Source organism: Camellia sinensis, chromosome 15 (assembly GCF_055761805.1).
Source record: "Camellia sinensis isolate YWXY chromosome 15, ASM5576180v1, whole genome shotgun sequence".
In the NCBI taxonomy this organism is placed as follows: Eukaryota; Viridiplantae; Streptophyta; class Magnoliopsida; order Ericales; family Theaceae; genus Camellia; species Camellia sinensis.
In genome coordinates this window covers 28,172,955-28,186,012 of record NC_138975.1, presented here as the reverse complement: position 1 = coordinate 28,186,012, position 13,058 = coordinate 28,172,955, and the positions used below count along the sequence as shown (strand labels likewise).

The 13,058-nt window shown below is 37.7% G+C and overlaps 1 protein-coding gene and 1 long non-coding RNA gene across 2 annotated transcripts; one reads left to right on the top strand and one right to left on the bottom strand.

Annotated features, from left to right (window-relative positions):
* The first annotated feature begins 5,876 nt into the window (after positions 1-5,876).
* LOC114282963 (uncharacterized) lies at positions 5,877-7,946 on the top strand. The gene is made up of 6 exons (XR_003636450.2): positions 5,877-6,005; positions 6,137-6,227; positions 6,349-6,444; positions 7,103-7,320; positions 7,425-7,552; positions 7,638-7,946. It is a non-coding gene; the product is annotated as an uncharacterized LOC114282963 (long non-coding RNA).
* A 1,737-nt stretch (positions 7,947-9,683) lies between these two features.
* Positions 9,684-12,754, bottom strand: LOC145813659 (uncharacterized). The gene is made up of 3 exons (XM_082909408.1): positions 12,506-12,754; positions 10,705-11,773; positions 9,684-10,209 (listed from the first exon to the last, which is right to left on the bottom strand). Exons 1-3 carry the CDS (start codon positions 12,512-12,514, stop codon positions 9,809-9,811), a joined length of 1,479 nt encoding a protein of 492 aa, XP_082765534.1. The 5' UTR covers positions 12,515-12,754; the 3' UTR covers positions 9,684-9,808.
* Positions 12,755-13,058: the final 304 nt, after the last annotated feature.

The following is a 13,058-nucleotide window of genomic DNA, read 5'->3' as shown; positions in this document are numbered from 1 at the left end:
AGCAAAAGAGCCCACGGTGGCGCGTGGGCAAGGCCACCAACCACGGTAGTTGACGGCATGTCCCTAGCGGGGCGGTGTACGAGGCATTGGCACACGTGTTCCAATGCCGACAAGCTGACCTGGCGCGTGCCAACGTGTCCGGGGAGAGGAGGGAGAAGATGTTGGCTAGGAGATCAAAGGGGAGGTTGCTCCACATACTTAGAAATGGTGCAAGGTTCTTGCACTAAGGTAACCATGGAAGTATATATATACACACATATAAATTGAAGCTGATGGGTGGCTGAACAATTATTGGGAGTGAATTATTGGAGGGGAATTCTGCATAGGGATGGGTGACCCACATGATGAAATATCTGACCCACATGTGAATGCCAGATTTTTTTATGTCTCTTTGTACCTTTTTTTGTAGTTTGTGTATGTGAGATGGTTCTTGGAAGATCCCAAACGACAAGAGAGAAATGAATGAAACTCTTTTCATCTCTTTCTATCAAGGATTTTTTAATTTGGTAGAGAAAAGAAAATATTTTTTTTTTGATTTCTTCAATCCACCCTATCAGATTGAATAACCAAGGCTTTGGCTCGTTTAAATTTTTAGAATCTGAATTTAGAAAGGAAAAAAAATAAAAAATAAAAAATTAATTTGGTGAAAAAAATTTAAAAAATTAAAAAATACTCATTTTCATATGATTTTATCTTTTTAATATTTATTTTAATCAAATTAATTTTTATTTTTTTAAATTTCAAAATATTTTTTTTTGAAAATCAAACCAATCATGTCTGTAATTTTTTGCTCCAACGGGTTTGTTGAATGATTCTCTGAGTGGTAGGTTAGTTATCTTTATTGTTAACTGTAACTATCCTTATGACAAGTGGAGAGAGAGAGAGAGAGAGAGAGAGAGAGAGAGAGAGAGAGAGAGAGACGCATAGAATGCACCATATGCATCAATCTAGATATAGAAATGTGAGAAAACTTCACAACAATTTTACATGTTAGTGATAACTAATTTAGAATTTCAGTGTAAATAGAAAGGGTTAATTTCATGTGTAGAAAAATATTTTTAGATTAGTTATAAACTTTATAAATATTAAAAATTAAAATAATAAACTTGGGCCATTTTTTGATAAGTCCTATTTATAACTGTTTTGTTCCATAAAACCCAAACTGTTTCTGAATATTCCATTAGGTCCATTAATTGTTAAAGGACGAAATAACCCTCTCCGCCTCTCCTGCGTGAAACCGATTCTGCCAAAACCCATTCCTATTCGAAATATTCAATCCTCAAAATTTCCAAAACAAAAACTCAATCGACGAAACGATACTGATATTGCATCCAGTAACCCTAGATTCCTCTTCGTCTCCCCACTGCGAAGCTTCACATCGGAAGGACGGTGCTTCGTCGTTCGAAGATTCTTGTCGCCCCATTGAGTTTATTTTATCCACTGAGTGTGATCCATACCCACCAACCATGACGAACAAAAGTAAGGAATACCATTCCTCCTTCTGCTTCTCAATCATAATGTCATCAAACATAGATGTTTTCGGGATTAATTTTGTAAAAATATATGTAAACATTCACATTGGCCTCTAACTGTTGTAGTTTTCGGGATTTGTTTTTGCACACATGAATGATGTGAACATTCACATTACTATTGATTAGTTGGTAAATTTAGAGTAGTACACACTGATGTAAATGTGTTATTGGGTGTAGTTTGGCGCTGTTGGTTCCCTCCTTTGATTTTTAGAAAATTATAACATAATGTGATCACCCATGTAAGCATTCACATTGCCCAGTAACTGTTGTCGTGTTCGAAATTTATTTCTCAAACATGGATGATGTGAACATTCACATTACTATTGATTACTGGGTAAGTTTAGGGTAGTGCACACTGATGTGAACATTCACATCATGTGAATGTTCACATTAATATCAGAACCCCCAAACTTCACTCAATACTGTGATGGCGTATGATGTAAACATTCACATTGTGACATCAATGCCCAAGTTGTTTGTGTTATTGGGTGTAGTTTGGCGTTGTTGGTTCCCCCCTTTGATTTTTAGCAAATTATAACATAATGTGCACACCCATGTAAACATTCACATTGCCCAATAACTGTTGTCGTGTTCGAAATTTATTTCTCAAACATGGATGATGTGAACATTCACATTACTATTGATTACTGGGTAAGTTTAGGGTAGTGCACACTGATGTGAACATTCACATCATGTGAATGTTCACATTAATATCAGAACCCCCAAACTTCACTCAATACTGTGATGGCGTATGATGTAAACATTCACATTGTGACATCAATGCCCAAGTTGTTTGTGTTATTGGGTGTAGTTTGGCGTTGTTGGTTCCCCCCTTTGATTTTTAGCAAATTATAACATAATGTGCACACCCATGTAAACATTCACATTGCCCAACAACTGTTGTCGTGTTCGAAATTTATTTCTCAAACATGGATGATGTGAACATTCACATTACTATTGATTACTGGGTAAATTTAGAGTAGTGCACACTGATGTGAACATTCACATGATGTGAATGTTCACATTAATGTCAGAATCCCCAAACTTCACTCAATACTGTGATGGCGTATGATGTAAACATTCACATTGTGACATCAATGCCCAAGTTGTTTGTGTTATTGGGTAAATTTAGAGTAGTGCACACTGATGTGAACATTCACAACATGTGAATGTTCACATTAATGTCAGAAACCCCAAACTTCACTCAATACTGTGATGGCATATGATGTAAACATTCACATTGTGACATCAATGCCCAAGTTGTTTGTGTTATTGGGTGTAGTTTGGCACTGTTGGTTCCCCCCTTTGATTTTTAGAACATTATAACATAACGTGATCACCCATGTGCGCATTCACATTGCCCAGTAACTGTTGTCGTGTTCGAAATTTATTTCTCAAACATGGATGATGTGCACATTCACATTACTATTGATTACTGGGTAAGTTTAGAGTAGTACACACTGATGTGAACATTCACATCATGTGAATGTTCACATTAATGTCAGAAACCCCAAACTTCACTCAATACTGTGATGGCGTATGATGTAAACATTCACATTGTGACATCAATGCCCAAGTTGTTTGTGTTATTGGGTGTAGTTTGGCGTTGTTGGTTCCCCCCTTTGATTTTTAGCAAATTATAACATAATGTGATCACCCATGTAAACATTCACATTGCCCAATAACTGTTGTCGTTTTCCCAATTTATTTTTCCAACATGGATGATGTGAACATTCACATTACTATTGATTACTGTGTAAACTTACAGTAATAAACACTGATGTGAACATTCACATCACTGTATAATGATGTGAATGTTCCAATTACTGTCAACCAATTACATCCTCTGTGTTTCAACCAATTACATGTGCTCATTTGAACACACAGGTCTTCCCCATAAAGTTGATGGCAAGCGAAAGCGAGGGGAACCCCGTTTCAAAACCAAGCCTGATCAAACAGCTGTTCCTGAAGAAGTGAACATGAAAAAAGTGAACTACCGGTCAAATATAACTGGATTGGTCAAACTGTTAAAGGATACGAAATTTACAAGTGGCCAATTGAAGTGCCTTAGAAAAACACCATTCTGGCCATTATTTGATAGCTTGATCAGTAACGAAATTGACCTCAACCACTGCATGAAATATGATGATGTCATTGTGCGTATAGTACAAACATTCAAGCAATCTAGTGGAAGGTTTTACATTGGGGATAAGAACATCCAGATTTTTAGAAGCGACGTATCACTGATTTTTGGGGTGGACTGCGGCACCAAGTCGATGGACCTCTCTTATGGCGCAAAACCAACAACCGGCATCATACACCGAATGTGCAAGGATGTTAGTCGGTTAAGTGCTGCCAAAATACGAGAAATTCTGAGGGAAGCATTGAAGGGCACAAAAAAACATGACAATGAGGAGGTCGCACGATTAGTTTGCATGTATGCATGCGTCAAGCTATTCTTTTCTACATCCGGAGAAACAATTGGATGGGTTTTCTACTCATACATGGACCCATTACACAAGATGATCGAGTATGATTGGGCTGAGAGCATCCGGGCAACCTTGATGGGTTCATTGGGCCAGAACTGTGGAAAACCAGGACGAGTCACCGGATGTGTGATGTTGTTAATGGTAAATCAAATCTCATACAACTTATTCTATGTTTAATATGAACATATACGGGCTCTGAACACTCTGATGTGAATGTTCACATTTCTCAGCTTTGGTGTGGAAGTTGACAACATTGATGAAAACATTCGCATTATTGTTTCAGTAATGTACAAACACACATTAGTAGATACTGGTATAAACTTTCACATTAACAGATGTGAACATTCACATCAGTTGTACCACTCACATTACCAGATGTGAATATTCACATCAGTAACATCACTCACCATTAGCAAAATGTGAGCATTCACATAGTAATAACACTGACATGAACAGATGTGAACATTCACATCAGTATCATCCCCCACCATTAGCAAATGTGAACATTCACATCAGTAATAACACTGACACTAACAGTTGGGAACATTCAGGTCAGTAATATCACTCACATTAACAGTTGTGAACACTCACATCACTAGTATCACTCAACATTAGGAAATGTGAACATTCACATCAGTAACATTACTCCACATTAGCAGATGTAAACATTCACATCAACGGATGTGAACATTCACATCAGTTATAAGTGATGTAAACATTCACATTACTGGCCTAGTGGTGCACTGTGAACATTCACATTACTGCACCAGTGGTGTAAACATTCACATCAATGTTAATTCATATCCACATTCAAATTACTGATATTTGTTATTTGTTTCAGTAGTGGCTGTGTGAGCATACAACAATCTTACAACCCCGCAACCCCAATGCCATTCCACGATGCGTAAAATGGGACCTCACAGCCTTACATAGCAACATGAAGTCCATAACTCTGGCTAAGCTAGGTTTAAATGAGGTAGAAGTACAACCAAATATATTGTGCTTATTCACATAGTAAACGAGGAACTATCTAACTAACATACTGTCTTGAAATGCAGGTATATGGCGGCGAGCTAATGGCATCACCAACTGAAGCTAAGATGTATCGTCATACAAAATTGAATGTGGAGCCAAAACCTGAGATTTTGTCAAGTGCATTAGCAAAGAAAGATGAAAGCAATGAGGATCAAAGCAAAGACAGTCAACGCAGTGATGACAGCGATGCATTTTCTGTCGATGCAGTGGACCTGAATGATGTTGGACATTATATCAACCCCAGCTGTAGCACCCCCAATGCTGAGAAAGGAATCATCATAGCACAACCAACTGAGCCCGACATTGTGGAAGTACTCATGAAAGAAAACCAAAAAGCTTGGGCTCTTGTACGGCAATGGGAAGCGAAATACAAACAGTTGGAAGAATCATGGGAGTTGAGGGCAAGGGTGATTGCTGCCCTTGAAGCCAAACTATTTGACCAATCGGGCTCATCCAATATGGACATGGACATGAAGACTTGCATGGAGTGGAAAGATACAGAAATTCAGCGGCTGACAAAGTTGGTCATCAACTTGGAATGTGAAAAAACAATACTTCAAGACCTTTTTGATGATCAGTCCGTACACATCATCACTCAAGTTGAAGCACAAAAGGCTCATGACAGCCTTAACAACAATCCCACTGTAGCATTGGAACACATTATCAGCCCCCCATCAAGGGTAAAGCGCATAAAGCAGAAGGTAAGGAAAGAACACAGGTTGGACGAGTTTGAATACCCCAACCTGCCTGGTCAGAAGAAAGGGAAAGAGGGAGCCCAACAGAAATCACATGCAGTCCAAATTGCACAAGATTTAGACAAACAACCACCAAAAAAACAGCCAACAAAGTCCAAGAAGTTATCCTTGAACAACAAACTAAAGGTCTGGGCTAACATGAACAAACTCAACAAGCAAAAAGTCCAAAATTTGCACAAGAACGGCGGTGATGAGTAAGTGATCTTACATATCCCCAACTATTTTTTTTTCCATCATGTTCAGTTTACATACATACTTAATGAATTAGACCATTTCATAAGTGTGCAATGTTGACATTAACATTTTCTGTAATCACAATGCACAGGTTGCTAGTGTGGCGAGGGGACTCAAAGACTAAACATGTGTATTTTGATGACATCATACACCTCATCAAGGAAGAATCAATAACCAACAACGTATGGCAACTGTAAATGTGTACAAAACACACACACACACACACACACACACACACACACACACACACACATAGGGTAAAGACACTGTAAATAATGTACTGCCACCCCTCCGGTTCTGCAGGTGATAGATGCTTATGGTGAAATTCTACTTGAACTACAAGGGCTAGTCAACCCAAGTTTGGAAGATTCATCATTCATCTTTACAAGCACATGTTTGGTAACCACTAGACTTTAATTTTGATTATGTTTCAATACATGTGGATGTTATTCTCAGCATTACATGCTTACATTGTTAATTTAAATAATAGGCAGATGTGAATGTTAACAAAAACATAAAAAGACCTTTGAGAAGATTCACATTGACAGATGTGAACATTCACATCATTCGCATTGAATATTATATGCTTATTATGTTGATAAACTTAAATGATACACACATGTGAACATTCACATCAGTAATATAACTCATAGTAACAGATGTGAACATTCACATCAGCAGTATTACTCACATTAACAGATGTGAACATTCACATCAGTAACATCACCCACCATTAGCAAATGGGAACATTCACATCAGTAATAGCACTGACATTAACAGATGTGAACATTTACATCAGTAACATCACTCACACTAACAGATGTGAACATTCACATCAGTAGCATCACCCACCATTAGCAAATGGGAACATTCACACCAGTAATATCCCTGACATTAACAGATGTGAACATTCACATCAGTAGTTTCACTCACCATTAGGAAATGTGAACATTCACATCAGTAACATAACTCCCCATTAGCAGATGAACATTCAAATCATTAACACCAAACATCGATATAAATACTTGGTACATCATTGTATGCCCTTTGTGTGCAGAAAATCATTGAACAGTACCCCCCCACAAGAGGAATAAACTAATTGATGTACACATCAAGGAGTATCAAGGCCAAAGATTCTTAATCTTCCCAATACACGACAACTTTCACTGGACAATTGTTGTGTACGACGTGAAAGAGAATGTATGGAGGCATTATAACTCACTGCGCCCAAGAGAAGGCATACATGACCCACATATTGACAAAGCACAAATACTGGTAAGTGGCTGTCAAAAACAATACTTGTCGTGATGTGTAATATTTGAACTTGGACGTATGCCCTATGTTGGTTGGTGCCTAATATGAAATTTCATTGTTGGCAGAGGGACTACATCACAGCTTTGGTGCACAACATTGGACCGTCATCACCATTATGGACCAATTTATCAAGCCAAAATACTTCGAAAACAATCATATCAATGGACATCTGTCCTCAGCAAGCATCAAATTCGTAAGCCTAAAATCGATTTCTACACATGTTCCACAACATTTACCCACCTAAATTTCAAAATCTAACAAGAAGTTTGCATTTTCAGGGTGGATTGTGGGCCTGCAGTTTGTTACATCATGAGGGCGCATGTATATCGTGAAGACATTGTTGCCAGCCTAGATCGCTTTGAATGGTGTCAAATAAGAGACTCATTAGTACACCTTTTCCTGAACCATAGAAAGACAGTGCAATGTGAAAACCTATAGGTGGGGGGTGTCCACCTATCACTGTTACCCAAATCTGTTATCCACATTTAAGACAATTTAGTTTCAGTAGCTTAATTGTAAATGAAGTCTATATCACTGCTTGTACAGATACTTTTCAGTCAATATATGTATATGCATTTTCAGGCCTATTTTGCAATGGTCATGCACATTGAGATTGTATTTTCTTTTTTTTTTTTGGATACACATGACATGATGTCAATGTTCACATCACAGAATAATCGTACACTTTCTTCTATTTTAAACCATACTACATGGATGTGAATATTGCTTAAAGTGTTCATGTAACACAATATGACAGGTGTGATTATGATATTTCTTAACACAAGTCAATATTCACATCTAACAATTTGATGATGTGAATATTCACATCATAACTTCTGATTATGCGAATGACAATAATGATGTCATGAATATTCACATCTTATGAGTTGATGATGCGAATGGTTACATTGATGTAAACATTGCTGTGATTCACATCATGTGAATGTTCACATCATGTGAATGTTCACATCATGTGAATGTTCACATCATGTGAATTTAGAGTAGTGCACACTGATGTGAATGGTTACATTGATGTAAACAGTAACAACAATGTGAACATTCCCACCACAGAAATGTTTGAAAGTTGAACAATGTGAACATTCACATAATGTGAATGTTAACAGCATGCATTCATCCAAAACACAACCAACATAAATGTCAGATTGGTACCTTAAACAAGTAAAAATAAAACACAAATCAAACACTAATGCATTATTATGTTTGCCAACGCAACGTAATCTTATTGCCACCCAATGTTTCCCAACACAACACAATCTTATTTGAAAAATGAATATAAGAATCCAATGTAAAATACAATGTTGAAATGAAAAAAGGTACATCTTATATCGGCTCCGTGCATGATTTTCGATTATGGTTCCCCAACTTATCACATCTCCCGCACCTTATTTGCTTCAATTTCTCACCCCTTGATGGGATCCTATTCTTCTTCGGCCTTCCGGGTGGTCTTTTCACGGTAGGCGGGTATATAGTAAAGTCCGTGGGATCAAAAGGCGGCTCCTCCACTGATGGTATAGGGAATATGGCTCCCAAATAGGCTGCACGATATGTCTCTACATGAAAGTAATGTTCTACACAATCATTGAGATTGTAACGGCTCTTCTGAATGGCAATAACAGCATGGTCACACGGGAATCCGTTGATTTGCCATTTGAAGCATGAACATGTACGCCTCGCAACATCAACTGTAACCGATGGTATCGAATGAACTTCAAACACATCCTCGTTGGCTTTGCTAACTTGCCAAGACTTGCTGTCATTGAACGAATCCATAAGCCTTGTTTCGAATGTCGGACAAATAATCTCATTCCATTTGTTTGCTTGGTCACGCCGTGCAGACATTTGCCGCATCAACTGAGTACGAATTTTGTCCACCATTTGAGTGATAGGAAGATTACGTGCTTCTTTAATCCAGTTATTAAATGACTCCGCCGCATTGGATGTCATCTCCCCATACCGCATGCCCCTGCACAGTATATCACAAACATTGTACAATACGGAATTTAACAGGCCTTACCATTAATGTTGACAGATGTGAACGTTCACAGTACTGCCATTAGTATACACTGATGTGAACATTCACATCAGGGTATAATAATGTGAATGTTCACATCTGCTACCAGGTTATAATAATGTGAATGTTCACATTATATGCTTATTACGTTGTCAACTTAAATGATAGACAGATGTGAATGTTAACAACAACAACAAAATATGACACGTGTCAACATTCAAATCTGTAATACATTGCATGACTATTTGACAAATTAACAGATGTGAACATGACATCAGTCATCATTAGCAGATGTGAACATTCACATCATTTACATTGAAGATGAAACACAATTCGAAGATTGTCACCATTATAAACTGAAAATTCACATCACTACCATTCTAAACTTCAAAAATGGAACACCTTAGGAATCTATTATTACCTGAAGTATGAATTTGCCCAGTGCTCAGGTGCTAAGTCCTTGAAAAAATTATGAGCTCGTTGTTTACCCTCCTCTTTTAATTTTGCAAGCTTTTCATGGAACCCTACCACAGTTGGCTCGTAGGCACAGTCACCCAAACTCCTTACTAGGTGATCCCTGAATCCATTATCAATTCCTTTCATCCGGTCTCTTAAATTGCTCTTCAAGTGTTGTAAGCAATAACCGTGATGAGCCGATGGGAACACCTTTGGCATAGCTTCTAACAGACCAAGATTACGATCCGAAATAAAAGTAATATGGCGCTTCCCATCAACAACCTTCCCAAGTTCATGCAAGAACCACGACCAATTAGCCGTGGTCTCCGAATCAACAATTGCAAATGCAACAGGAAACAGACCTACAACACAACACCAATACACAACTGTTCACAATATTCCAAAGTGAATAGAAAAATAGTATAAACAAAACAGGTCATGTGAATGTTCATATGTACATTGCCCTCTTTACTATTGCTGTTTTTGGATTCAGGTTCGTAAACATCAACGATGTGAACATTCACATTAACGACCATTAATAATTCATTGTTGCTTGTTGAGTCACTGAAAATGTTAACATTCACAGTACTGTTCATTAATAGATCAACTAACATTAGTATACACTGATGTCAACATTCACATAAGTCTGTAATAAGTCTGATGTGAACATTCACATCAGTCTGATGTTAACATTTCTGTCATTAGCATACAAAGGTGTGAACATTCACATCAGTGCATACTAATGTCACTGATGTGAATGTTCACATTACTTATAATTTAGCAATCACTCTTTCGTCCAGACTATGCTGCTCAGAGCGAATATTGACATGAATAGACAGGTAAAAAAAACTTCTAACCATTGTTCCCGTCTTTCGCCGTTGCCGCAAGTAGCTGACCTTTGTACTTTCCTTTGAGGAATGTTCCATCCAGGAATAATAAAGGCCGACAAGCATTGAACCCAGAAATACACGCAGCGAATGACACAAAGAAGCGACAAAACTGTTGACTACTCGCATCATAGTCAATATTGACATAACTCCCCGGATTGTACCGCATCACAGCATCCAAATACCACCGCAACTGGTCAAACGATAACGAGTGATCTCCATGGATACCAGCCTTTGCTTTCTCCACACCCAACCATACAACATGGTAACTCACATCTAGCCCATAATCCCTCTTCAAAATAGTCACCACTTCACACGGCCGAGTCAACGGCTTGTCCCTCACAATTTCAGATATGGTACTCGACACCAAATCCGAACTAACTCGCGGATTCTTCGATGTTCGAACATCCGTACCACAAGTATGCACATCACTAAACCTCTTGATGTAGAAAAAATCATTTGCTCGTTGTGCTCTACAATGTATAGCCCACAAACACCCCCTCTCCTCCCGCATCGCACACACAGCAGTAACTCTTGTTGTCTCGTTCTTCACGTATGTGAACTTAAACCCACATTGGATGGCATACTTACATAAAACGTCACGAAATTCTTGTGCACCTCCAACAAACCGTTGTCCTACATGCGTAATACCATTTGCCCAAGGGGCTGACAACAACACCTTCTCCTTATGGTGGCAAAATCTCCGTAGTGCATCAATTTCATCCTCAACCCCCACACGCAGCAATCCCAAACTACTTGACTGACCAATATCACCCTTCAACTCAACCACAACTTCTACATGTTGTACCCCCATTGATTTAGCAAGCAGTACCATGTTCTGAAATTCTTCCTCATTGTCCAAATGACACTTATTAATCCCAGGTAGTTTACAGAACAATGAAATAGAACCAGCAGACAACTCATCCCATTTCTCACACAAACACTCCACCAAACGAGAATAACACATTGCGCGGGCAACATTTATTACAGTTGTACTACAACCATATGTACACACCAATAGCATAAAGGTATCCATCTCCTGTAAAAACACAAAAACACAACAATGAACAGTAATGAAAATCGATATGAAAATTCACATTGTGCAAAAAATAGATGACTACGTGTACATTTCAACTGCTAAATCCATAATTCACAATATGAAGATGTGAACATTCACATTACTATTAACAAGATGTCAACATTAAGCAAACATCAAAGTCCAATGACAACATCAACAACCTTCACATAATATAATGATGTGAACATTCACATCAGTGTATGATGATGTAAACATTCACATCAGTGTATAATCATGTGAACATTCACATCAGTTTATGATGATGTAAACATTCACATTGATATTAACAAGATGTTAACATTAAGCAAGCATCAAAGTAAAATGCGAACATTAACAATCTTCACACATGTGAACAATCTTCACAGAACCTCATTAAGCAAACATCAATTTAAAATGAGAACATCCACATTCTTCACATATTCCACATTCACAAAATGTGCAGATTGACATTGATATATATACTGATAATCAAATCATCCACACAGAGCCTCATTACGCATGCATCGAAGTCAAATGAGAACTACACAATCTTCACATAATACAAATGAACTCCCCTCCACATAACCACGTAAAATGCATATAATTGAAAAAACAGAGCATTCAATCCATATAAATCCAAAAACAGAGCATCTGATCCATTACACGAATGAAACCATAAACTGAACATGTATTCATAACCAAATTGATACTAACCTTGATCATGCAATCCTACAATCGTACAGAAAGTTGAAAAAAACTGATTTGAAGTAGTTATAATCCGGCAAATGTAACAACCGAACACCCTCCTCTTCGTCGTCTTCACTCGCAAACCACAGAACCAGACACCAACAACAAGGATGAAACCCTGGCACAACCAATCCTTGCAACGAGCATGCAAAACATAAACGTAACTCCCGGAATTGGATTGATGATGAAAAGCGTAAAATAGAAACTGCCAAACTGCATGAACGAAGAAACAGGCACCTATTACGTATTAACACTGTACATATATATATACAGGGGCAAAATAGTCCAAAAAATTATATTAAATTAGAAAAATGGACTTTATGGAATATCTAGAAAAGTTTATGGGACTAATTAGGTTATAATATACTTTAGTGGACCTAATGGGTTATAACAACTCTAAAATGGATTTATCAATAAAAATCTCAATAAAGTTCTCATAAATTTGTGTTATTTCCCCAAATGGAAGCACCAATATTTAATCAGGTTTGGCTTCCATTCAATCCTAGATTAGACTGGAGGG